At 33.5% G+C, this 27945-nt stretch overlaps 3 protein-coding genes across 6 annotated transcripts; 2 read left to right on the top strand and 1 right to left on the bottom strand.

Annotated features, from left to right (window-relative positions):
• Positions 1-851: 851 nt before the first annotated feature.
• LOC25501160 (uncharacterized) lies at positions 852-2517 on the top strand. Its single transcript, XM_013589867.3, has 2 exons — positions 852-1293; positions 1738-2517. The coding sequence occupies exons 1-2, from the start codon at positions 974-976 to the stop codon at positions 2222-2224; spliced, it is 807 nt and encodes a 268-aa protein (XP_013445321.1). The 5' UTR covers positions 852-973; the 3' UTR covers positions 2225-2517.
• A 2257-nt stretch (positions 2518-4774) lies between these two features.
• Positions 4775-11808, top strand: LOC112417117 (proteinaceous RNase P 2). Of its 2 annotated transcripts, none has more exons than XM_039828870.1 (8): positions 4775-5087; positions 5182-5271; positions 6606-7614; positions 8013-8114; positions 8256-8431; positions 10250-10370; positions 10774-10842; positions 11167-11808. In XM_039828870.1, the coding sequence occupies exons 3-8, from the start codon at positions 6676-6678 to the stop codon at positions 11428-11430; spliced, it is 1671 nt and encodes a 556-aa protein (XP_039684804.1). In that variant the 5' UTR covers positions 4775-5087; positions 5182-5271; positions 6606-6675; the 3' UTR covers positions 11431-11808. The 2 variants fall into 2 exon arrangements, with proteins under 2 accessions (XP_039684804.1, XP_039684803.1); XM_039828869.1 differs by having other exon boundaries at positions 5163-5271.
• Positions 11809-18679: 6871 nt separating this feature from the next.
• Positions 18680-27523, bottom strand: LOC120577746 (putative cyclin-B3-1). 3 transcript variants are annotated; one of them, XM_039829659.1, is made up of 25 exons: positions 27346-27523; positions 27189-27237; positions 27015-27084; positions 26906-26938; positions 26180-26237; positions 25991-26039; positions 25821-25911; positions 25524-25581; positions 24445-24502; positions 24285-24357; positions 24127-24162; positions 23939-24037; positions 23776-23811; positions 23627-23681; positions 23374-23422; positions 23189-23282; positions 22335-22380; positions 21527-21919; positions 21324-21446; positions 20554-20643; positions 20201-20362; positions 20051-20110; positions 19474-19572; positions 19161-19339; positions 18680-19084 (listed from the first exon to the last, which is right to left on the bottom strand). In XM_039829659.1, the coding sequence occupies exons 1-25, from the start codon at positions 27358-27360 to the stop codon at positions 18949-18951; spliced, it is 2211 nt and encodes a 736-aa protein (XP_039685593.1). In that variant the 5' UTR covers positions 27361-27523; the 3' UTR covers positions 18680-18948. The 3 variants fall into 3 exon arrangements, with proteins under 3 accessions (XP_039685593.1, XP_039685592.1, XP_039685594.1); XM_039829658.1 differs by having other exon boundaries at positions 23627-23690; positions 27346-27522; XM_039829660.1 differs by lacking the exons at positions 23776-23811; positions 23939-24037 and having other exon boundaries at positions 23627-23690; positions 27346-27522.
• Positions 27524-27945: the final 422 nt, after the last annotated feature.

The raw sequence follows: 27945 nt of genomic DNA, 5'->3' as shown, positions 1-27945 counted from the left end.
AAATTGATTTACAAAAAGTTGATAAAACCATGATTAAATTTCCCCTAAAATTGTTCCAAAAATAAATAAATAAATAAACTTTTGAAATGAAGTTAAATGTTTAATGAATTTCATCAATATACGAATTGATTGTCAAAATCCAATTTAATTTTTGTGTAGAACAAATTTTTGCCATATTTTATTAATCTTTTGATCAAACTTCGTCTTACTAAACTTTTCTTAATTTTGTAGAAATTAAATATATTCCTTTGTAGATAGATGAGATGACAAAGTTACCATAAACTAACACACATAAAGTGGAGGTACTAGGGTTCGAACTCCCAATCATGACGTCCGGCCTAATAATTTTGACATTTTTGCCGGTTAAACTAGAACTTATGAGACGAAATTAAATGTTACTACCTCCGTCCCTAATTATAAGACCCTTTTGAGAATTTTTTTTTTGGTCCCTTTTTATAAGACTCCTTTTCTATTTTCAACTACATTAATTATTTCTTTACCTACATGCCCCTGTTTATTATACATCTTTTTCTTCAATCAGCAATAAATAGAATGTTTAAAACATAAGCCAACCCTCTTTCTTAAAGGATAAAATTATAAAAACAATAGTAATTACAAACATATTTAATACAAATATCCATTATCTTAATTCCTATTATTTTTTTAAAAGGTCTTATAATTAGTGACGGAGATAGTATTTATTAAAAGTAATAATGACATGTGCATGTGTGACGAAGTAAAGAAAACATTTAACATACGTGCCCACGTGAGAACAAGAAAATATTCAAAGAAAGAAGCCAATACATATTTTAATTCATTTGATTTGATTTCATGGCTACATTCAACACCACTCATAATGCTTAAACAACATCCTCAAATTTTCTTACAACACACACATTCTCTCTTATTCTCTCTCTCTCTCTTCAATCTCTTCAACAAAAAATAAACCATTGCATTAACCATTCAAAATTCAATGGCTTTTCCTCTATGCAATCTCAATCTCAATCTTTCTCTATTACCTCAATCCAAATCAAGATTCAAACACAAACCCTTTCACCAATCACTTTCTTCTTCAAAACCCATTTCTCAATGCTCTTTATTCTTCACTTCTTCTTCTTCAGTCGAAAGTTTCACTGCACAGGTTGCTCAGGTGAATTCACCATTAGCTACTCAAGATAAACAGAATCAGCATCAGAAGGATGAGTTTTATCTCAATCTTGGTGTTGCTGTTAGGACCCTTCGTGAGGATATGCCTTTAATCTTTGTTAAAGACCTTAATTATGATATTTATAGGTAATTTTCTCATCTGGGTATGTAAAGTTTCTTGCTTTTGATGTGAATATATATGGTTTTTAATTTGAATTGTGTTATTTCTAGGTGAAAAAAATTGGGTTTTTAATGTGGGAAAAAAATTGGATTTTTAATGTTGGGTTTGGTAAATTTAGAGATGATGTAACATTTATAGACCCTTTGGATGTGAATATATGGTTTTTAATTGGAATTAAGTTAATTCTGAGTAGTCTGTAAGGCCTAGCTCAACTGGCAAATGCCGATATAACTAGGCCAGACACCTTCACCTAGGTTCGAACGACTCGCAGTGGAGTGGTGTATGTGAGTTTAAAACTCATTGCCACTTTGTATGGATAAAAAAAAGTTAATTTTGAGTGGAAAATAATTGGGTTTTTATTTTGTGCAAAATGAGTTGGAATTTTAATGTTGGGTTTGATAATTTTTCAGGGATGATGTAACATTTTTGGACCCTTTGAACACATTTACTGGTATTGAGAAGTACAAATTGATCTTTTGGGCATTGAGGTTTCATGGTAGAATTTTGTTTCGTGAGATTGGTTTGGATGTATACAGAATATGGCAGCCTTCAGAGAATGTGATATTGATCAGGTGGAACTTGAGGGGTGTGCCTAGGGTTCCATGGGAAGCTAAAGGTGAATTTCAAGGTACTTCGCGGTATAAATTGGATAGAAATGGTAAAATTTATGAACACAAAGTTGATAATTTGGCATTCAACTTTCCACAGAAGATGATGAAACCGGTTTCGGTTTTGGATTTGGTTACTGCTTGCCCTGCTAGTCCAAATCCAACATTTTCATGGGGTCCTTTGGATTCTAGTTCATCTTCATGGATAGAATTATATCAAGCAGTTAAGGGCACATTGGATGAAGAAAGACAGTTGATACCACAAGATGGTCTGGCCACATGTTCGTAGTGGCTGATCACTTAACGAATTGTTTTGTTTTCGTTGACCATGTATAGTATAGATTATAATAGGTTAGATGTAATGAATTTGGTCGATAGCGTGAATTTGAAATGTTTCTCTCAATAGTCAAGAGTGTATATAGATAGGGAAGGATGAATAAGAGTTTAAGTTACTCATTCTATATGCTATACAGATAGAGATGGAGAAATTTCATATGTTTGATGTGTTTTATACATATATGAGGTAGATTTATATGCTATACTCAGAATTTTATTATTTAGAAATTAACTTTAATTCTCTTACAGAATTGAATCTTGTCTTTTGTTTTTATGTGTCTTATATGTATGTATATATACTTTTACAACAGATCTCAATTATATATGAAAACAATCTTATAATATTGGTTTCCATTTTTCTTGGACCAGTGTTGGTCAGATGCAAAGATCTTGTTGACATGTTTTTCTTTTTACTGGCGATTAACTATAACTACGCCATATATGTTCTATTGAGACAAGTGACAGTAATTAAATTAGCACGGGCATCATCGCTTGTTTTAGGTGTGTCCCATGGTTGACACACATCGGACACCAACACCTGAAGGTGTATGTGTCTGTGCTCGTGTCTATGTATGTGTTGAAGCTTCATTGATTGTATAAGCTATGGTGGTATCAACATTTTTTCAACATCTGTTATAGTTATAACAGAGAATGGTTTGTTAGTTTTTGTCTTAAATGTTGTATCTCTTGTTAGTTTTACTGCCTAAATAGTACTGTTGTTATTGTTGTAAAGTTGGCACGATTCTTGCCCCTTACGACACTCTTTCCTTGGTTTCATGGCAGTTCCTTCACTTTGAAAATTCAAAGGGTTGATAAAGTTCCTTCCCTTTCTTCTCCACTTCCTTTTTGGGGGTTACATGGAAGTTATTTAGATTGTTCTTTTTGACTTTAATGATATTGGAAGACTATTTTGTTGTGAAGGATGCTTAAGGAGAAAATAGCACTTGTTGGAAAACAAGTTCCTCCTTTACACTTCTAAGTTACATTTTTAATGAGTGTTCATTGTCTTGTGTTTGTTGCAAATCTTCTTTGCTAAGAAATTTGGTGATCATGACTTGGCTCCTATTACTAACTAAATGTGCCTGTCTTTCCGTTCTTTTTAATGCGCCAACGTTTAAAAATTATTAACGGTTTTTTTTTTTTTATGAAATTTTTATTTGGATTAAAATTAAAAATATAAATGTTTGTTGCTTTCAAGTTATAACAAATCAAACTAATCATGATTATTTATTTCAATGACACCAACAATATAAAAAAAATGATTTAAATTCTTTTTTTTAATGACATCAACAACAATCTTTATTATAGAAAAAATTGTTTAAGGGTATAAAACTAAGTATAAATATACTCATCTAGTTTTTTTTTTTTTGCTCGTGGTCGGGGTTTGAACCCCATACTTTGCATATTTTATGCATTGTTCCAACCAACTGAGCTAAGTTCACTAGGACATAGACAAATATATATTTCTATCGTGTTTGTTACATTTTTTTAATATTTAAATTTATTTTTATCCATCTGTTACATGTGTTATTTGTATTTAAAATTGAGGTCATTTTTCGAAAAAAAAATTCAGCCCAAAAGAACTTTTCTTTTAGGAATCAGCCTAAAAGAGCTTAAAGAGGTAGTTTTCTTTATATATAGTATAGTTTTCTTTATATATAGTATGGATTATTATTATTTTTTGAAGAATCAAAAATGGATTATAAAAACAACGGCAGTGAGCCCTCTTTAGTACAAGGTGTACTCAAAAGGTCACTCCAAAATTACAAGTTGTCAATGTATAAAACCAAAAATAAAGGTCAGTCGATACTCAGACATTGTAACAGGTCCGACCACCTTCTTTAAGTACCAAAAACAAAAGCGGCATTATTAGCCTTTAGCCACCTCAAAGAATTAAATTTAACATTTTCTTTATAGATTATTATTATTATTATTATTATTATTATTATTATTATTATTATTATTTATTCTATAATAATACCTATATATATATATAGGAATACATAATTTCGGGTTGGATTTTTATCTTCCAATTATACGCTTCATTTAAATTATTCCAAATATAATTTTATATTTTGTATGATATTATTATTTAAATTTTTTATTAAACAAATATAGTTATATCCCATTATAATATTGAATGAATTTCTTCTCTTACACTATTGAGAAAATATAAGAAGAAATTTAAAAAATTGGTTGTGAGTTATACAATAAAAAAATGGGAAAAGGAAATTTTATTATACAGGCTTGACGGGCCAATAAACCCTCTCACCGTCCCACTTTAGCAAGTTATGCTCTTGAGTTGACTAATAGTGTCGAATTTAAAATCTCATCTCGTCCCACACAAAAAAAAAATTAATCAGTTCAACCGAATCCAACTCATTTTGTCATCCTATAATAAAGCAATGACTCATTGTTAAGAATCTTAAAAAAAAATCATCGAGAATCTTGATTAAATAATAAATTAAGAAAATAAAACAAGAAAAAGCACCATTTAAAAGTGGTTTAGCATTATTTGCACGCCGCTACTCTTAACCGTTCCAAAGTGCACCACTAACGCCTCCATTCGATTTAAAACCACCGCCGCTGGAGGATTCACTGCATTCATGAACCACGTTCCATGCATTTTACATTTTGAACCCCCTGGTTTTATTTTTTGCACCACCCAAACCAATTTCAGTTCATCTACCCACTAGCTGGCGGCACAACTGCAACCACCACCTCTCGCCGCCGCCGCGACCACACTCCCAATAAGGAACCATTCAATCCACCACTATCTCTTTTGTAGCCTACATCAACGTTGAAACAACACCAAGGTAATGGATTTCATAAATCAAATTTTTTATTTGGGAAATTTCTACAATTGCTTCTGAAAATTGATTCTCTCTAAGTCTCAACTCTTTAAACTAGCACCGCCTTCTCATCTCCGGTGCCGCCCATTCGTCTCCACGCCTCCGTCTCCGACCAAGCTGCTGCTGTCGCCTCCTTCTTCTTCATTTGGTGTGTTCTCTTCTTCCTATTCACCTTTTCACTGTTTTCAAGAAAATCTTAATCTGTTTTTTCTTTTCTTTTTGTTTCATGCGATTTTGGATTAAAATTGTTAATTCATTTGTTGAATTGATGGAATATCCTTTTTGTTGCTGTTAGGAAATTGATATGATATTTAGTTTTATGTTTAATTTGTTCCCGGGTTTGACATTAACTATAAAGCACTAACATGAACACAAGACACCGACACCGGTAATACTTTGGAAAAGTCGAATAATTTTGATGGTTGGACACAAGACACTGCTTCAATTTAATGTGTCAGCGCTACTACATTGGCGAAGATCGTGCCTTTAGGCTCGCATAATACATTGTTTGCTTTTAGTTATCTCTTGCATGTTTTTTCATATAGTTGAGAACTGCATTGTCGTCGAATATTTGTCTCAACACATGCGCTCCCAGTCTGCTACAAGCTATACGCGATGCTCGAGTTTTTTTTTTCTTTCTTTTCATTAAGGGGCTGTGACTTGATACCCTAATAACTGTCGACATTAGGAGAAATTGTAGGCGTACTGTCAGGTACCGGGTTTAGGCTGAAGCCCAACTATTGTGCTAAATAGGAGAGTTGGTTACATTTACTGAGGTCGCTAGTTTGTTAGAGGGGAATGACAGTTATATGAAGGATTGGGATAGTGATAGAGGATTGAAACAACACCAAGGTAATGGATTTCATAAATCAAATTTTTGATTTGGGAAATTTCTACAATTGCTTCTGAATTTTTTTTTTTGTTTTTGTTGAAATATGCAAGTGGGAATTTGGTCAATTGGTTCTTACTTAGTTACTTACGATTGAATCAGTATAGAATGGTTAATCATATTGGGTCAAATGATTTTTCAATTTGGTCTACAATGCTTATTGGAACCTAACAAACCACAATAGTGCCAACATGATTTGTTGGTACATGAATTAATCAACTACCAAAAACTAAAAATTATGTAACAAACAATAATTAAAGCTTAGTACTAATGCTTCTGGATTGTAATTTTATAGTGCTAAGTTTGTGAATAATGAGAAAGTGAAATGGGGTTTGTTTGTAGCACTGACATGAAGAACTTGTTCGTTTTGATTAAGACCAGAAATTATCTGAGAATACATGATTTGGGAAAAATCTTTTTAGTGTAATGTAATTTATTGAATATATATTTTTTTATATGTTATTATAATTATTAGTTAATTAAAGTAGCGATCTTTGTATATTGGTTTATTGGTTACATTGACCTCTGCTTGTTGTAATGGTTTCACATTAAAATCTGATTTTTGTGTTGAAATGTCTTTTTTGCACCAACAGGTAGGGATGCTAAAATTTGATTTTAGTGCAAAATAGAAGCGTCAATCCCATTCATAGATACACGCCATCAATGGAAACAACAAAACGTTTAAACCCCACAACAAAAATGACAACAACCAAGAAGAAGAAAACCAATCAAACCCCAGAGAACAAATTCCAATTCGAGCTCAATTCATGTTCCAAATCAAAGGACTTTCGCGGCGCAGTCTCTTTATTTGATGATGCTGTTTCAAACAACACCCGTGTCAACCAACACCACCTCAACGCACTACTCTACCTCTGTTCCAACGCTGTCACAGACCCTTCCCTTAAACAACTCGCCTTAGATTACGGTTTTCGCATATTCAACCACATGTCCTCCCTAAACATCACCCCTAACGAAGCCACTGTTGCCACTGTCGCGAGACTCGCTGCAGCTAATGGTGATGGTAATCGTGCATTTGAATTGGTGAAGAATATTGGTAATTACAATGTTGCCCCTAGGCTACGGACTTACGATCCTGCATTGTTCTGCTTTTGTGAATTACTTGATGCTGATAAAGCCTATGAAGTTGAGGAACATATGAATAGTGTTGGGGTTAGTTTGGAAGAAGCGGAAATTGCAGCACTTTTGAAGGTTAGTGCGAAGAAGGGTAGGGCTGATAGGGTTTACATGTATCTCCACAAGCTAAGGAGTGGTGTGACGTGTGTAGAGGAATCGACGGCGACGGTTATTGAGGAGTGGTTTCAGAGCAGCGAGGCGCGTGAGGTTGGTGAGGGGGATTTGGATGTGACGAGGGTTAGGGAGGCGGTTTTGAGGAATGGAGGAGGGTGGCATGGTTTAGGGTGGGTTGGAAAAGGGGATTGGGTTGTGTCGAGAATGAGTGTTGATGATGATGGGATTTGTTGTGGATGTGGTGAGCAATTGGTTTGTGTGGATATTGATGATGAGGAGATGGAGAAATTTGCTTCGTCTGTTGCGGCATTGGCTGTGGAGCGTGAGGTCAAGGCAAATTTTAGTGAATTTCAGGTGAGTGAATGACTAGCTACAAAATAATTTCAAATTGTACTAGTGAGTATAATTGGTTTAAGGCATGAAGGTAAAGGTAGCGATCTTTAAAAACTAATTATATGTGGCTTCGATAATGTATTGGTATGCTTTCCCCTTTTTCAAACATACACTGGTGACATGTCTTTATATCAAATAACATTGTTTTAGTTCCAGCCAAAGAAATGTTATCAACACTGTTTTTACTGATCGTTTTGCAAAAAATTGATTAAGTTGTCTCATAAATACATCAACTTTTAAAGCGTGTGTCAACTTTTTTACAGAATGGATCAGTAATAGAGAGAGCATTTTAACATTCTTTTAAAGTTATAATTGTAACTTGTTTCTGACGATTCTGTCCTCTTTTTGGCAACTACTAGGGATGGCTTGAGAAACATGGCTGTTATGAAGCCATAGTGGATGGTGCAAATGTTGGGCTCTACCAGCAAAATTTTGCTGACGGTGGATTTAGCACTAATCAGGTATTATGTCTATGTTAGGGTCTTTTTTCCTGTTCCTTTACTGTCAATTGAAGTTATTCAATTTCCTGCTCTTGGTTGATAAAGAAACTTTACAGTTCATGCCACTGATTGTGTCTGTATGTCGATTATATGATAATATAGCTTGATGATGTTGTGAAAGAATTGTACAATCAGAGTGGGAAAAAATGGCCGTTGGTTGTCCTGCACAACAAGCGTGTGAAAGGGCTGATGGAAAATCCTTCCAGCCGAAAACTGGTAGAGGAGTGGATGAAAAACGGTGTGCTATATACAACTCCAAATGGATCGAATGATGATTGGTAAATTGCAAAATTATTTTTAAGTTTTGATCATGTCTTCATCTTAGGACAACATTATTGTTTCTTAAAATGTTTGAATGTTTCTTTACTATAACTGCAAATTTAATTCCTTAATATTTGGACTTCATGTTGGATTAAGTGATGGCACTACTTAAAAATACTGCTTGGTTGCTGTTTGTTAACTATACCAAGTTTTTGTACACATAGATTTCTAGGTGTTATTTGTAGCCGCACCGATGTAAATTATATTTGGTTTTAGATAGGACCCTTGTTGAGAAGGTGGGCTCAAAGGGACAGTTAGCACATCTGTTGTCCATGCCCATAGCGTAGGGAGTTTATTTTAAGAGAAATAGAGGACAGGATAGGAATGTTCACATAGCTGAGTGAGAGGAGAGAAGCAGGAAAATGAATTGTGTAAGGGAAGGATGCTGAGTGGAGAGAGAAAAATATCAAGTGGAATCATTGAGTTTGTTAGGGGCAGAGAGCAGGGTCGTAGCTACCTTATAGAGAGGGGTAGCTTTGGCTACCCCAAAAATTATATTTTTATTTGTATTAGTAAGTGTATTTTGTGTTTAGCAACCCCAATAAAATATATTTAGCTACCTCAAATAAGTTTATTTGTGTAAAGTTCATAGAACTAAAATACTTAAAAGATTACCACTTGTTTAAAATATTTATGTTGTCTTATTTTGACATTTTCGTTATCTTAAGCAACGAAAAAAAATATATTTTTAGCAAAGAAAATTGTAAAGATAAACTAAAAAAATAAAATTACCTAGTTGTTTAAATTTTAAATATAGATAAAGTCAATTATAGATGAACTTGACTCTTTGAAGTGTTGTTGAGCTCTTTTTTTTTTTTAATAAATAGCTATTTTTGTGTTACTTTAATTTACATTTTATATAAGTAAAATGATTGTGATTTTTTCTTATGAATTAAATTTAATATATTAATTTTAAAAAAAAAAAATCTTATGTTTGGCCACTCCGCCAAAATTGGCTTGCTTCGCCGCTGGCAGAGAGCATTGGTTCTTTGAAGAAGGTTAGCTCTGGGGATAATATGGATAATGTTCATGGATACTGTCAGAAGTTCCACATTCCTCTTGCATAATTTTGCAACCAATTTCTGATATCTTGATTCTGTCATGGACAATATCTACGGGTAACATGTTCGTGCCTTATGCTATTATGTCAAGATCTCACATTGATTAAAGGTACATGCAAAATAGTGCTCGTGAGGCATGGACAATCTTAGTCCCTTGTGTTGGCTTGAGGTTGAGTTAGACCTACTCCAAAATTTTAAGATGGCATTAGAGTCAATACTATATCAGATGTTGGACAAATCCTAGATGTCCAATCCTAAAAACTATACACTTCCGAGCTCCAGTCTTTGGCATAAGAGGGTGCATTGATATCACATGTCAACTAGTGGTATGACAGAAATGGTCCTTGTAAGGCTCAAACAATTCTCACCCCTTGAGGTAGCATTTGGAGTTGAGTTAGGCCTAGTCAAAAAGTCTAAGAAGTAGCTTTCTTAATGTTGTAGTTTTTATTTTTAATGGTGCTATTAATATATTTTTATTTCAGATCGTGCTAATTATTTGGTCCAAATAATTTGTATGTGTAGTTAAATTCACCTCTAACTAATTCATCACTTCGATGCAATTTCATTATACACTATTCCTTTTTACATTGGTCAGCATTTTGTTTTGAATCTTTCAATCACTATTATGTAAAATCTCTGTTTACATTATTCAAATTTATCACCTTCTATGTTGCATTTGGATTTTATGCACTTAATTTATCTTTTGGGTTTCAGGTATTGGCTCTATGCTACTGTAAAACTCAGGTGTTTGCTTGTGACAAATGATGAAATGCGAGATCACATATTTGAACTCCTGGGAAGCAACTTTTTCAACCAGTGGAAAGAAAGACATCAGGTAATATATTTCTTATTTCTAAGATAGCTTATTCTAGCATCAGCAAGGAGTTGTTGCCTGCTCACGACTCTGAGAAAATTCTTCCTTGATAATTTAAGTTTTCAGATTTTTGTTTCCGTCCCGTATCTGCTGTATTACAGTTTGGTCTGAGCACTTTACCTCATCTACCTTCTTTCAAAATTGGTTATTGGGAGAAAAACTTTTGATCTGTTTTAAGTTGTAGAAACACCATAAATAATTTCTATTAATTTCATGACATTGTTGTCCGAGGTAGTGTCAATTGTTTCCCATTGATAGAGCCTTCAAAGTTGAACCATGTATCATACAAAGTCTGATTTGGCGATATAAGATTTTTACGTTGTGCCTGTATTTTCTGTGACAAGTTTGTTTTCTTTATCTACAGGTTCACTACACTTTTGTTAAGGGGAACTTGAAACTTCAGATGCCACCACCATATTCGTTGGTAATCCAGGTAATATTTTGTATGTGCCATGATATTTGTTTAGTGCTGTCATTCTACTGTTCTTTCTGTGGGTCTCATGAATTTTAATAAATTGAAATGGATGTGGTGGAAAAAGTGTGTTAAGAATGTATTTCTAGCATTTCTCTTTTAAGAATTCCTATGAAGAAATAACTCGAATTGGTTAAGGGTCTATTTAGAAATTCAATTAGGTAACTGCTAGCAAACAAGGGTTCAAGAGCATTAGCATTACTCTAAGATGTCATATCAAACATGAAAGTCCTAAATTCAGAAACTATTTCTGATCCTTGAACAAAATCTAAAACTGTGTTGCAGGAATCAGAGAAAGGATCATGGCATGTGCCTTTGGCAGTGGACACTAGCAACGAGTCTTCAAAACCTTGGCTGTGCATTACACGGGCAAGTGCTGATGATGCTACTACTGCTTCTAATGGTGTGGATACTTCTGGAAATAATCACATTCATATTGACCAGCCACAAAAAATAGCAGATGAAGTCCTTAGCTTAGATTCCCAAGTCATTGAGAATAACAGTACTTCTGTGACTGGTAAAAGAAAAGAGAGATCTGATCCTTCCTGATAATTCTTTCCATGGCACGATCTTTCAATTTTGACAGCTTTCAGGGTTGCTGGTGGGCAGTGGCTGTAAAGATGGTTCATGATGTGAACAGCCGCTACCTGTCTAGTGTCGATTGAGCTCTCTACACTTTACATGATTTTAAACCATTTGAATCAAAGGCTTATTTAGATTATCATTTGGCATAATTTATGATTTAATTCATTTTGTCTGCCATATCTTATACGGAAAAAGGGATTGGTGTTTTTTTAAACCGAGGCCTATTTCAACTGTTATGTACTTGTTATAATGTTGGTAGTTTTTATTTACTATTGTCCCTTATGAATATTCGTTGCAAGGTAATGAGGAATATAATGAAAAATTTGAGAGTTAGATGATGTGGTTACCCTTGCAAGAGTGTGAAATTTCATTGGCTTCCCTCTTGTAGAATATAACTTTGTAACTTGGATAAATTGAGAGAGAAAAGATTTATATTTTGAGATAATAGTTCATCTTATGATTCGTCAACTTGTGATCAAACGACACTATCCACAACCATTTTTGAATTTAGCTCGATCATTTTCTATTTTGTAGAAATGATTACAGGGTTTTAATTTGAAAGCATTGTTTCTTTACTGAAGATTCATAATTGTGTCCTACTTGTTAAAACAAAGTTGTTCTATGTATGATTTTCATCACTCTTGTTGACCCAGCGTCACAATTGATTTTGCATAACTCTTTGCTCATACAATCTGACACCCACATAGACACACGTCTGATTCTTTGGCGCTCCTAAAAAATCCAAAATTATACTTGTCTTTTAAAATTTGTACGCGTAAATAAGTGAAAAAATTATACTCCATTTGGTCCTAATAAGAGATATTTGGGTCAACAAAAGTTGATGGTATATGGTTCAAAATATTTCTTATAAATAAGATTGGAGGGAGTATATCATACATTATTGGTGTAGAAAATGATAAAAGTGAGACATAAACACACAAAACTCGTAAATATATTCACACACAGATACCTTCTAATCAATCTTTTGGAGGAGTTAGAGGGTTTTGTTCAGACAAATGAGGAGGATAGTTGGAGATGGAAGTTGGGGGAGGAAGGTAGGTTCTCGGTGAAGTCTTTATATTCTAAGTTGGAGGATGTGTTTTTGGGGGAGAATAGGTGGCCGGAGGAGGAAAGGAAGGTTTTTAGACAAATTTGGAAGTCCGGGGCGCCATCAAAAGTGATGGCTTTTTCGTGGAAGCTCCTTCTTTTTCGTATTCCTACTAGGGTTAATTTGGAAGTTAGGAATTGTCTTCCACCGGGGGAAGGAGCTAACTGTTTTTGGTGTGTGTCGGGGAGGGAATCATCCATTCACATTTTCCTTCATTGTGATATGGCAAGGGAAATTTGGTTGAGCTGGACTAATCGGTTCTTTTTGATCCCGCCGAATTTCTTTATCCATTGGGAGTGTTGGAGTGCGGGAGGGTTCCATAAGAAGATTCGAAGGGGTTGGAGAATGTTTTGGCAAGCAACAATGTGGGTTATTTGGAAAGCCCGCAACGATCGTTTTTTCAACAATGTGGTAAAAGGAGTGGAGGAGCTAGTGGACGAAATTCAAGTGCTATCTTGGAGGTGGGCTATGGGTAGAATGGATATGCCGATTTGTATGTTTTATGAATGGGTGTGGTGCCCGGAGGAATGTTTGCGGAGGTAAGGGGAGAGGCAGGGTGTGGTTCAGGCTGTTTAGGCGCTGATGCAGGTGCTGTTTGTATTGCTGCCCTCTGCTGTTGCTGTTCTGGTGCGCTGCAGTGTGTGTTTTCATGCTGGTTTTTGACTGATGTTTCGGCCTGCTAGAGGAGGATGCAGGAGGTTCTTGTTTTGGTGTTGTTTGCTGCTTGAGTTTTGCTGTGTTGACGTGAAGGAGCTTTAGTGGATCTGCTATGAGACTGAAATTTAGTGCTTTAATTGGATTTCATAGGCATAACATTTCTGTGTGTATGGCTCTTGTTTGCGGTTGGGTTCTGTTTCTGTAGGTGTTTCGGCCTCCGCTTTTGGTGTTTTGTGGATGTAACGCTTTAGCGTATAGGCGGCATTTTTGTTATTTTTCTTTCCGTCTTTAAGCATCTTGCTAGAGTTTCGGTTTAAATAATATTGGCTGATTAAAAAAATAAAAAAAAATCACACATACAAAATCACCATAACTCTAATTTTTCATAAGTCGATCATCAGATGCACTTGACAATGAGCCACAAGGTTTTATCAATTCCAACTTAGCCTAAAATGCCTAAGAAAATAAGCTTGTAATTCAATTCACAATTTTTAGTTACAACTGCTCCATATGATGATCACTAATAGGAAAAAACTGATTTTTTTTTGCAATAAACATGAAGATTTGAAAGGAAAACAAACATGCCTGCGCAATATTATGGTAGGAGCTTCAAGGTTTTAAATGAGTGCACTTCCATTTTATCAACGTTTGACATTATATACGACCAATATATAAAACCTAACCATAATACACATTATGACTCTGGTAATTATTAAGCTGATGACCACATTCAGCCATATAGTCAAAAGGTCCCATCTCATGATAAAGAGACCATTTTCCTGAAACAAAATCCAAAATGTAGATTTCAAATGTTTTGTATAAATCTTTAGCCACAATGCAAGAAAGGCGACTTCCCATCAATAAGTAGTAGTTTGGATTCGGACGATTCAACACAGGGGGAAGTGGATATTCTTGCACAATAATTTCCTTGTCAACATCCAGAACAATCACTTTTTTTTTTTGCTATCATGTAAATATCATTGCCTCCACTAAAAAGTATTTTCAATAAAAAATCCAATTTAAAGGAACAGTTTTTTCTAGCTATCTCTTTCCATGAGTTATCTATTCCAATTCTTAGCACATAGAAAACATAACAAGAAATATCAGAAACCTTAAGGTGATGTACAAAGAAAAGCTTGAATTTGCCGAAGCGAGGAACACGTGCTATAGTACATTGCCAACTAAAAAATCTATGTTGCCGAGAAACGGGTAAAGGAGGAATTCTAAGCCAGAAGTTGATGGTAGGGTTCGCTACGAACATATGTCCATTCTTAGTCGAAAGTAGCAATATGCCATCACATGTACTGATTATATTTCCCATTTTTGGAGGTGTTCCCAAATCAGTCCTTTCAAATTGGCCATTCACATCATCTTCAAGTTCCAAGAAATAAGAAGTGTCGTTTGACGTACGGTTTTCAACATAAAGACCAGGTTTAAAACCTGCACGGCGCTCCCACGCTTCAGCAAAATGGGAGCTGCCAATATCAGTAGCCCAAGGTTTGCATACATACCTTGCAGAGTTAATCAGACAGTTAGAAGGAGCAAAAGTAAGGATATGAAACATCAAATGTTGAGGGAGAAACAACTTTGAAATCACTTTGCAACTCTTAATACTATTTGAGTTTTCGTTCATATTCTGTTTGGCATGATCATGTGAAATGAACTTCTCTTTGGATTGACTGCATATAATATAATCCCAACAAACACATTAGTTAAACCATCAATTATAAATAATTAAATGAAATATGAATATAATCTATACATAATTTAATTGAGAATGAAGATTTATATATCCATCTATATTGAGCAATTTGTTTTAACAAAAAAAAATCTAAAATAAAATATGATAATATTTAACATTCATCTATTTATTTTCCAATGAAATACTGAAAACTAGTGTAATCAAATCCAAGACCCACTCTTCACCAAAAAAAAAAAAACCAAGACCCACTTACCAATCATCCTTAAATACTATAGAAGATAAAGAGATGTTTGTATGTGAATTAGCTATTTTAAAATAATAATAATATATTACGTTTAAAACCCTTTTTGTGTCCAAAGAATCTATAGACTATAGTGTATCTGAGGTACAAAGAAGAAAAAGGTTTCGTTAGGACATTTCTCTTAATTATAACATGCGTCAAACACGCTTAATCTAATGAGTGTTTGTGCTTCATAGCAAAACACGCAATTTATAACAATTGAGATAATCACAAAAACAAAAAATTGAGATAATTATAAATATAAAAGGATTTCATGGTTGATTCAATTGATAAAGAGTTGACTTATATCTTGCAAGGGCATGGATTCAACTCCAGCTTCCAACATAACTATCACTTTTGATGGACGATATATAAGTATACCTTTAAACCTTTTATAAGTCTTGAGGCTTGCCCTAACCCTAACGAATCTCGGAACACAACTCAACTAAATTTTAGTCTACCAAAAATATTTCACAAAACGGTTTTAGATAAAGCAAATAATGATATCAGGATATCTTCTTATATATTAAAGTTAACATGTAAGCCCTAATTTTAACCTAAACCCTATTGCATAATTTTACTGTTTTAACCCTAATGTTCACACCTAATCTCCTATTTTCATGAACAATCTTCTTATATATTAAAGTTAACATGTAAGCCCAAATTTTAACCTAAACCCTATTGCATAATTTTACTGTTTTAACCCTAATGTTCACACCTAATCTCCTATTTTCATGAACAATCCTAATGCTCTCTCCTAATCTTCTTATATATTAAAGTTAACAAGTAACCCTAATTTTAACCTAAACCCTATTGCATAATTTTACTGTTTTAACCCTAATGTTCACACCTAATCTCCTATTTTCATGAACAATCCTATTGCTCTCACCTAATCTTCTTATATATTAAAGGTAACCCGTAAGCCCTAATTTTAACCTAAATCCTATTGCATAATTTTACCGTTTTAACCCTAATGCTCACACCTAATCTTATATTTTCATGAACAACCCTAATGCTCACACCTAATCTCATATTTTCATGAGCCCTAATTTTAACCTAAACCCTGTTGCATAATTTTACCGTTTTAACCCTAATGCTCACACCTAATCTTCTATTTTCATGAACAACGCTAATGCCCACACCTAATCTCCTATTTTCATGAACAAAGCAAATCGGCATCGCTTTATTTCCCCTATTTCTTCAAAACAAATCGCCCTATTTCTTCAACAAAACAAATCGCCCTATTGGAATAAAAGGGTTTTGAAAGATTATAGCAACATTTTTTTTGTTAATATTACACTTTTCATCCAAATTAGAACTGAACTCTCTTTGTTAAATATTTACCACAAAATGCACCTGAATTTTGCAATCTATATAAACAGGTGGAAGAAACATTTCAACAAACAGTTAAAGGGTATCATTTACGGTAAAGGCCAAATATTCGATAAAAGGAAAATTATTTAAATATAACATTTTACATGTTGAGGTTAAGAATGAACTATTTTTAGGTACATAATATAACATTAACATATAATTCTTACAAAAGAATGAAGTAACATTTTTTCAAAAAAAAAAAGAAAAATATGAAGTAACATACCAATAATATAATATTGACATATAATTTTAACAAAAGAATGAAGTAACACATCTTCTTATATATTAAAGTTAACACTTAAGCATATTTTAGCCCTAATTTTAACCTAAACCTATTGCATAAATTTACTATTTTAACCCTGATGCTAAATTCATTTGTTTAACCTTATTCTCAATTTCTCGAGACATCTTCTTATATATTAAAGTTAACACAGAAGCATATTTTAGCCCTAATTTTAACCTAAACCTATTGCATAAATTTACTATTTTAACCCTGATGCTAAATTCCTTTGTTTAACCTTATTGAATTTTCCCCCTTCTCAATTTTTCGATACATCTTCTTATATATTAAAGTTAACACTTAAGCATATTTTAGCCCTAATTTTAACATAAACCTATTGCATAAATTTACTATTTTAACCCTGATGCTAAATTATTTTGTTTAACCTTATTGAATTTTCCCCCTTCTCAATTTCTCGATACATCTTCTTATATATTAAAGTTAACACAGAAGCATATTTTAGCCCTAATTTTAACCTAAATCTATTGCATAAATTTACGATTTTAACCCTGATGCTAAATTCCTTTGTTTAACCTTATTGAATTTTCCCCCTTCTCAATTTCTCGATACATCTTCTTATCTTCTTATATATTAAAGTTAACACTTAAGCATATTTTAGCCCTAATTTTAACCTAAACATATTGCATAAATTTACTATTTTAACCCTGATGCTAAATTCATTTGTTTAACCTTATTGAATTTTGCCCCTTCTCAATTTCTCGATACATCTTCTTATATATTAAAGTTAACACAGAAGCATATTTTAGCCCTAATTTTAACCTAAACCTATTGCATAAATTTACTATTTTAACCCTGATGCTAAATTCATTTGTTTAACCTTATTAAATTTTCCCCCTTCTCAATTTCTCGATACATCTTTTTATATATTAAAGTTAACTAAACATATTTTGAATCAATTATAGAAATTTCTTTCAACCTAATTTTTGTCTTTTGGCAAAATCTCTTCTGTTATTAAATTATAGATTGCTGCTCAATGTCACTAAAAATATTTTGAATCAATTATACAATTTCCTTCTATAGTTGTATTTAAAATTATTAAAGTTAACTAAACATATTTTGAATCAATTATAGAAATTTCTTTCAACCTAATTTTTGTCTTTTGGCAAAATCTCTTCTGTTATTAAATTATAGATTGCTGTTCAATGTCACTAAAAATATTTTGAATCAATTATACAATTTCCTTCTATAGTTGTATTTAAAATTATGACATTAAAATTATAAGTTGGGACTGTATTATAAAATGTTGCTTTTGTCTACTACACTTACAATGTATATGACCCGTGCGGCAGCACGGGTGGACGATCTAGTGAAGGTATGTGAATGAGTATGATACCTAAAGAAGCTCCCTTTATCGCCGTCTCCACTCGCTTTCTCTCTGCTTCCCATTGTTTCAGTTTTAGACATACAAGGGCAATCACCACTTTTGTTTTGTTTTTTTATTCTATATAATATATTCTATTATGGAAAATCTTTACATTAATTACTTATCACACAATTAATAAGAATTATGCTTCTTTTTTTTTGAGAAATAATAAGAATTATGCTTGGATTGATTGAGTTTGGAAAAATTAATGTGTCACCGTGATATTTTATTAAAAATAAATTCTAAAGTTTCTTGTTAGAGTTTAGAAAAATTAATGTGGCACCGTGATAAAGTATTTTTTTTATTAGAGCCTGCCTAAGCCTTTATCTTTATTAATTATTGAAATTATTAGTAACCAAAAAAAAAGTATTGAAATTATTTACTTTATACATTAGCAATGCAACAATACTCCATCCTTCCCAATACCATGGTGCACAATGAAAACAGATGTTCATATTATCTTTTAATTGATTGAAGTTATAAGAAAGTATTAACCTCATGTATCCTACCAAACAATATGTTTTTGATAAAACCTAACTTTTATAGCTGGAACTAAGGTTGTGTGAGAATCCAACCTGGTAAAAGGATTTCAGCTATAAAAACCTCAAGAACAAAAAAATGAAGAGGTTACTACATTCAAAGAGGAGAAGAATCTGACACTATATTACAGAAGTATAATTCTCCAGTACAAGTCAAATCAACGGGGAAGTCTATCCAACGGTTTAACTGCTGCAACCCCACCGAGCTCCTTTCTGGAATATTTTTCATAAGCCACCGTTAACTTTCCCTTCCCAGCAGCTTTATGGAATTTCAGTATCATATCAGCACAATCCCTGCAATTATTGCAGTTAGCATAAACTAAAATCACACAATTTTGAAACTGAAAAAGATAAATGGTAGAATAAGTGCCTGATCTGTGAAACTTCATAACGTGCATGCTTTTGAAGTAGCGGTGTCCATGATGGGGTTATTTGCAGTGTACAGCGCGCGACATAGAGAGCTGATGCGCATAGTAATGAAGGCTTGAACGCTAAAGCTTCATATTCAACTAAGCATAGGTCAATGAGAAAGAATGCCATGTGTTCAAGCTGTGAAAATAAATAACAAACAAAAAATGTTAGAAATCAAACATACATGCATAAAGAATCAATTAGAATGACCAATTTATTATCCAAAATAAACCAGTCCTCTGTCAATCAGTATGTCTGTCGAGTGTGCATACCTTCATATCTGATTGTGCAGCCTTGAGAAACCTTATCAGAAAAACGTAAGGAGTGGGAGCATTAAGACGGAACTTCAATTTTCTAAGAATAAGCTTTTCCTGAACAGAAAAATTCATTCCACATATTAGTTAGAATATAATAGTAAGAACCATGTTTGAACCTAATACAAGTGCAAATAAAAATAGAAAATTGAACAAAATCAGCAAGATTTCGGAATTTATCAACTGGACCAGTTGAAAATTAAAGATGGGAAGAAACAGAATATGATGTATCATTCAACGGTATTTCCTCTGATCAAGATGGACCAGAGATGGAAAACAATCCTGTGATCAACATTATTCAAGAGAGTCTGACCCTCTCCCAAGTAACCCAACTCTTTCTGCCTTAGGTTCCTACTTCTGCTCCTTGTCTATTTCTCCAGTTGTAGATCCATTTCTTTACTTTGCAATTTTCTTAAGGTTTTCATTATTTTGGTTGACTTAACTATGCATGAAATGTATTGAGATCATTCTCAAAATTTAAACATGACATGAGCTATTACAGGCCTATGAAATGCTTGTTACAAGAATTGCATACCATTCCAAGCATTTGATCTCTTGTATACGACTCAGCTGAGATGCTAATCAAATCCTTTACCTAGAAACAAATGAGACAATAAAAATTACAATCGTCACAATGAATCACACCCTCTTTTCTTTAAAATAAATGTTTGAAATGACTTCTCACCCTTGGATGCCAAAAGTCCTCATACTTTGATGCCAACAAAAGTGATGTAAGACCAACTAACTGCATATCACTCGTTTTTATATGCACTTGGGACAGATATTGATCCAACAATGTCACTGTCAGATATAGTGTTTCGGGCATCAAATCATATTTGAAGTGCACCTGTAAAATCCATGAAATAAGCTGAGAAAAAAGACTAGTGATGTTGCATCTACAAAAGAAAATTATCAGCAAATAAATGGATAAAAAGATCTATTAACATCTAAAAGAGGGAAAAATACAGAACAATATATAAAGAAAGGACAAGGACAAAAGACAATAAATATTAAGGATGATGGAAATTAGTTATGTACCTCAATTAGCCAGTTGACCAATACTCCCCGCATATGAGGAGTAATCTCTGTCTGAATTGACATGTAATTTGATAGAGCTTGGCTATGTGCCTGCGATTGGAAGTAATTTTTAAAAAACAAATATCAGTTGCAGTTAGAGAGAAAGGATAAAATATAATATAAATTTGTATGTGGCAAACTAAAAGCTCATGGTAGCATTATGCTTATGCCAATGAGGAAGCGCCAAAATCATCGAAACCATGGCACAAATAAGATTGCATCACACTTTCTGATAAGATAATTAAGTATCTAGTATCTAGTAATAACATATGAGATCAAAAGAGACACCAAAATAAAATGCGATTTATTCATGTTCACAATTGAGGCCCCGATATAGGATTCTTGGATAAAAACGTAGACATTGACTATATTGACTGCAAGATATGATTGGCATGTATTGTGCATATTAATTATGATAATTCCTGCAAGATTGGGATGACTTCCGGACATAACCCTCAAAAGAAGAGAGATCAAATAAGCTAGCAACTGTCAGCCACTAAAAATGCAACGGTGCTAAATAGGTCAAGTTTATAATATAAAAGCAGATATATCTCAACGCTCAGATGTTTTTGATATATAAAATTATTAACTAATTCTATAATTAGTGGAGCTATAAAATCCTACAGCAATTTTATAGGGAAATAAGAACAGAAGGACAAGCATGTAAAATCAGAGGTATACAATTTCAAATTTCAATGAGTAAGTAAAATCAGAAGCTTGATCAATATTACCTCAGTAACCCAATAGTACTGATATATAGCATCGATGTATTCAGAAACTTCTAGATGATTACATTCATCGTCTATACTTGGTAGGTTATCCTGCTCCCTAACTTCACCATTTTCCTTGAGAATCTGCAAATTAAGGCTTACTTTCATTTTAAAATTTCAGAGGATCTTAACAAAACGTGGTTTAATACCATTGAGCTTGATACCTTAGATTTTTCCATTAATGAAGTTGTATAAGATTTCCGACGGCTGGAACTTTTTCTTGGAATCAACTCCGATAAATCCGTTTTCAGACTGCTCTCCCCATCAGATGGTTGATGTCTTTGATTTGTGTCATCAGAGATGACAACTAAATTATTCTCAGGAATCAACTCTGATAAATCTATTTTCAGACTGCACTCCCCATCAGATGGTTGATGTCTTTGATTTGCATCATTGGAAAAGACCACTGAACTGTTATCAGAAAGAGACGAAGTAACTTTTTCCTCATCCTTAGAGGCAATTGTACTAGTTGGTTTTGATTTGTTCTGGCCTGATATGGATTTAGATTTGAGAGTCCTCTGAGATGTAGAAGCCTTGACTGTGGTCTTAACAACAGGCTGCATACAAAAAGGCAAAAATCAGTTTCAAACTTTACTCACTGCATTAGAAACGTACTCTTAAAAGTTAAGAAACAAAAACACAAATGTGGTGGAAATTATTCGCTAATGGAATAGAAGCTTAAAATCACAAAATGAACCAAGAAATATATTGAGCATAACATCTTTAACAAGCATGTTAACCAAACATTAGCTGCAAATTTTTCTGACAGGCACACAACACAATAGTTCGCTCTTATTAACTATACGAGCATAGGAAATAAATTCCAAATGTAATACAAGATAAGCATTGATATGAAAATAGCTTTTAAAATAAATAAACAAATTAAATGAAAAATTCCACAGAACAATTGAAAAACCAATCAACCAAATAAATCAATCAGAGCGGGCAATAAACAAAGTACAGCCAACATACCTTGACGGATTTTCTTGAGGAGACTTGGTAAGCATTACTTGTAACCCTACACCCCAGATAAAATGACCAATTAATAACAACAAATCACATCCTCTAAATTAACTATTAGAAGTTTTGATAAAATCAAAGAGAAGTAGTAGCAGTTATCTTGTATAGCGAAGAGAAACAGTAGTTACTGAAGAATACGAGCAGGTCAGCTATAAACAGGGATATCTAGTAGCTCTGAATTCCAAAAAAAAATTGAGGGTTTTCTTATTCAAAAATTTTGTTTACTAAGAAATCATGTATGTGCCCTCACCTAAGTCAGTATTTATGTATTCTGTAGTATATAGTTTTCTGTCAGTGTATTGGGTACGGGTGCATCAGTCTTTGTATCTTTACGTAATATTATGTATCATATGGTTCTAGCTCTCACTCAGAGTTAGTCTAAGTTATTGAATTCTATTTCATTGTTCGAGAAGAATCTCTCTCTCTCTCTCTCTCTCTCTCTCTCTCTCTCTCTCTCTCTCTCTCTCTCTCTCTCACTCCTTTTAAGTTTTTCTTTTCTTGTAGTCTTCTTTTTTAGGGCTTGAACTGTATTAATGGCTAAATCTACTCAAATTCATGATCTACCGTGTCCTCTAATGGCAACCATACTGGAAAACTTGCTACACTCCTCCAGTTTAGTCTAGGCTAACTTAAATTCATGAGTTGTAGGTCATTAGTACCAATTATTACATGCTAACTTGTTTACACTCCTTCAGTTTTACAACTTGAAGACCAATCAAACAGACAAAATGTACTAAAAGTACGAAATTACAATCAGAGGCATAAGCATAAACTAATAATATGAGCACTTATTAATTATCACATACATTTGAACAAAGCCATCACTAACTCTAGTCTTCCATAGATTGCTCCTTGCATTAGTTAGTTGGGAACTAACTCTTCTTCCTGTTGTTAGCTTACCTGAAAATCAGCAGTAGTTAAGTTCAATCAACATAGAATAAGTCAGCTCATTGACATTTTTATAGTTCTTATCAATATCATGGCTTCTTACTTGGAAGACCCCTTTGGCCATTGGCTGTTTCAGAACTTCCAGCATTTTCCTAAAAGGAAGTAAAATGAAACACAAGAAAAGGAAAAGTATTTTAAAAAATAAAATCAATTAAATAAGAAAAAATCTGGCAATCCGAATAAGCACAAATTTGTGGAGGAAATGATATTGTATTTCTATTATTCACCACCAGGAAAGACAAATTGTTTTTTGAAGAACACCAGGAAAGACAAATTGTAAACAGAATTATGCTAACCTTTGTGTTATTCATCTCTACCCTGTTTACCCTCCTTGGAACTGGCAGAGACTTCCTTGAAGTGCTTGGAACAGACAAATAAACGTTCTGGTTTTAGTCGCATGTTGTTCATAAAACTTACACAAATTAACATAATGAAATTCACAAACCTTGTAGTTGTAGGTAACATAGGTTTCCTTGCAAACCTAAAAAGAAAGAAAAAAAGTGTCGGGATAATTTATAGAACAACATGCTTGGAATAAAAAATAAAAAACATAAATAGCTTAACGTCCAGTTAAATTTGAGATAAACAAGAGACGGGATCTCAAGTACCTATCCTTTGTGGCAACTGATTGACCTCCATTTGAACTATTCTTCTGATCACCTAAAGAAGCTCTTAAACCTGTAACTGGCAGAGACTTCCTTGAAGTGCTGGAAGAAACATATGAACGTTCAGGTTTTAGTCGCATGTTTGTCATAAAACTTTCACAAACAAATCAACAAAATGAAATTCACAAAACCTTGTAGTTGTAGGTAACATAGGCTTCCTTGCAAACCTAAAAGGAAAAAAGCAGTGTCAGGATAATTTCTAGAATAACATGCTTGGGATGATAAATAACAAACAAATAAATTAATATCCAATTAAATGTGAGTAAACAAGAGACGGGATCTCAAGTACCTATCCTTTGTGGCAACTGGTTGACCTCCATTTGATGAACTATTCTTCCGATCACCTAAAGAAACCCTTAAACCTGTGCCTACAAATTATTAGATGAAGGAAGAAAAACAGCTAAAACTGTTCAACCATACAATATAAAGGTCTAGGGGAAATAAGTCACCTCCACTGGGAGCATCTAATTGAACTCCACCATGACTAGGACTTCTTATTTCTCTAACCTGATTTGAGGAAGAAAAGTAATCAGTACTTCATGTATGTTACTTTTCAAATATCACCATCCCAACAAGAAAAACATCCATAGAAGTTCCATGGTTAATGTTGGTGAATGTAGAAAATGGTTAATGGTTAAAAGGGGTGAAAAGGCAATAGGTATAAAGTTAGTGGCCAGCTGATTCTGCTATCATATGGCTTGACTGCCTAAAACTATTGAATCTACCAGCAAACCTCCAGAAGCTTATCTTCTATACATGACTCAAGGCAGGGAAATTTCTTAAGTCTTTGCAAAGTACATTTATTTACTAAAGAAGAGAGTCCAATACTCAGCTACAACAAGGATATCTACCAAAAAATCCTAGTCAGCCACATCTACATCCTCTTGACATTGTTGTTATATCTGGAGATCCATTTCATAGCCACTACTTCATTAAAATTAAAATAATATGCCACATAACAGTAGAACCTCTCTCTAAAGAAAAGAGGAGCTGGGGACAACAAGTGCAATTGAGAAACGAAAGGAAAAAAAAAACAGATAAATGATTTACAGCAATAGCAAACAAACAACAACAACCAAGCCCTATACCACCAAGGGGAGTCGGCTACATGGATCAACTTACGCCATAATAGTCTATCATCAACCATATTTTGGTCCAACTCATTAATGTAAAAGGGAACTGTATACCAATTGAGCTAGGCGGACATTTTTATTTACCACAATAACAAATAGATCCAAAAACTTATCTTCCCAATAAACAAGATGATTGATTTTATAGGGCTTTTTCACATTCATTTCTTTATTATTAATTAATATTCTTAGAAGTGATTTTGTAGATTATATAGCCAAGAACATGATTCCATCATTGGGGCATCAAGCGCATTAATTAATATATATTTTTTTAAGAGGAGTAGAGAACATTAATTAGTACAAGTAAAAGGAGTGTTCCTTTAGCTGAACAACTGATTGAGTAAACAAAAACAAAACACAGGCTTAACAAGATATTCGAAGAGTGTGACTTTCCATACCGTAAAAGATTTCCTCAAAGGGATGCCCACTGTTTTAGTTTTTGAACCTGCTGAAACCCTGGTAAGGCACATAAAACAATAAATAACAGACATTCAGTTAAGGAAGAATGCATTAGAAGAAATGCTAAAAAAGTTATTTAGGTTGCTATTAGATTTTCCGGTGAACAGTAAGAATCACCAAGATAAAGGTCCCAGAAAGAATGTCAAGTAAATCCCAACAGTAACCTAGCAAAAAATATACTTAAACAAGCTTCCCTTCCTAACCTTCTAATGACCCACAATAAAGAAGGTTCTTACTTAATTTTGGAGATATTACGCTTAGCAGCTGTCGTAGAGCTTCCTTGAGCATTGGTAACATCAGTCAATGCCTTTCTCGCATTCATATTTCCTACCAAAAGTCAAAATAAGTGAAAATGATGAATGTGCTTTGCAACATGTTTGTCAAGTTTTGTGCAGGTAAAACTTACCAGAAGCTCCATATGTTTTGCTACTTTTCTCCATGCTTTTGAAATCACCCTTCATCATTAGGTTGCAAAACAATTATACACGCAGTAAGCAATGGCATGCTCAAGGATACAACATGTATAGACACTTTCCAAGTATTTCCAAATATTGTGAGTATTTAGAAAGTATTAGAGGTTTAGAATGTATATTACCTTTGAGTTACTGGTAGCATTCGATATAACCCCTTTATTAGCTGCTATAGCACTCTTTCTACATGAATTACAAAATGAGATGAGAGAGAAAATAGATCAATATGTTGCTCTATTGTACCCAAGAAACTACACCTAAAGAAAATACATGACACTCTGCTATTCTGTATGTTATCATGGTTTCTAAAAAACAATTATGTGCATTGAAATACAATAATAATACACACAAAAACAAAACTAGAAAGCTATTCTGGTACTATAGTATTCTTTCTACATAAATTACAAAGTGAGAGGAGAAAAAAAAAATTAGATCACCATGTTGTTTATGGCATTCATGAAACTACGCCCAGATGAAATATCTGACACTGTCATATTGTATGTTATCATGGTTTCTACGCATCGAAATACAATACACACACATATAAATCAAGGCATCAGCTTTGGACCTTAAACGATACAATTTTGGGACAACCCTGTTGTTCAATTAAAACCACGAGCCTAAACAAACAAATAACAACAACAACAATAATAAAAGCAAATAAAACCGACAGAGCCCGCAAAACTAAATTCACTTCCACTACAACAGAACAACTAAAGAGCACCATTGTTCATGTAATATCTTAAAAAACAATGCACATGTAGCCTTTCTTCACCATTACATGCAATCAATCAGATATCAAAACTATCCTTTCTTTTCAAAATTTCTTTGGAATAGGTATCATATCATACCTTGAAGCTGCGCCAACTTCTCTCACAGATGTCCTAAAGAAAGAATTTGAATTAGTTCTAAACAATTCGTACCCAATTACATATAAAAGAAGAGAAATTAAACACATACATGGTAGACCCATCACCAACTTGAATCCGATCATTTTCGGAAAAAACCTTGAAATTCTTACCACCACCCACTGTTTCATATAAATCAAACAATATAAAAAATTCAATTAAATCAAAATAATAATCAATCCGGTGAATAACACTTCAAATTCACAAACAAACAAAAAAATTATACCAGTTGGACGCGATTCAGAGGGTCGTGTTGAGCCCAATCTGGATTTTACCTGAAACATGCAAGAACGAAACAAGATCGTCAGAAAAAAGAGAAAGAAAAGAAAAGGTTGATTTGTGTGAAATTAGGGTTTATCTGAGAAATTAGGGTTGAAATTTACCTTGAGAGTAACCATTGAGGTTTGGAAGAGAAACACGATGGATGATGCAGTTCGCAGAGAACGAGCGAATGAAAATTACTTTACCGTTGGAATCTCTCAAATTTGAATCTCAAATCAATAACACCGCGTTATGTGTCTTTACAAACATTTTGAATTCACCTCATTTTACCTTAATACCCCGACTCAAGTCTAGAGACTTTTTTCTCTTTATTTTTGTTGTATATAGAGAGAGGGATTTGGATTTGGATCGTCTCATGCACTTTCTCTGCGTCTGTCTATCATCATCTCAGCCACTCATCTACAATTTTCTCTCTTTTCAAAACTGATGTTATTTATTTCTTTATTTGTTGTGAGCTCTCAGCCGTTGGATGAAACACATGAGGGATGGCTGAACAATAAAGGCAGGAGAGGATCCATTTCCGAGGGATTTCAAACGTAAAAAAAAAAAAGGAGAGAGAGAGAGAGAGACGAATTCAAGTTCTCTCTTGTTGCTTTTCCACTATATTCTGTTCGGTTACAATCTCAATCATTCAATCACTTTTCAATAATTTTTACTGTATATAGTGAAACGAGTGGTCATTTTATAGTAGAGGATATGGT

This window comes from Medicago truncatula, chromosome 8 (assembly GCF_003473485.1).
Source record: "Medicago truncatula cultivar Jemalong A17 chromosome 8, MtrunA17r5.0-ANR, whole genome shotgun sequence".
In the NCBI taxonomy this organism is placed as follows: domain Eukaryota; kingdom Viridiplantae; phylum Streptophyta; class Magnoliopsida; order Fabales; family Fabaceae; genus Medicago; species Medicago truncatula.
This window is presented reverse-complemented; position numbering and strand designations above follow the sequence as displayed.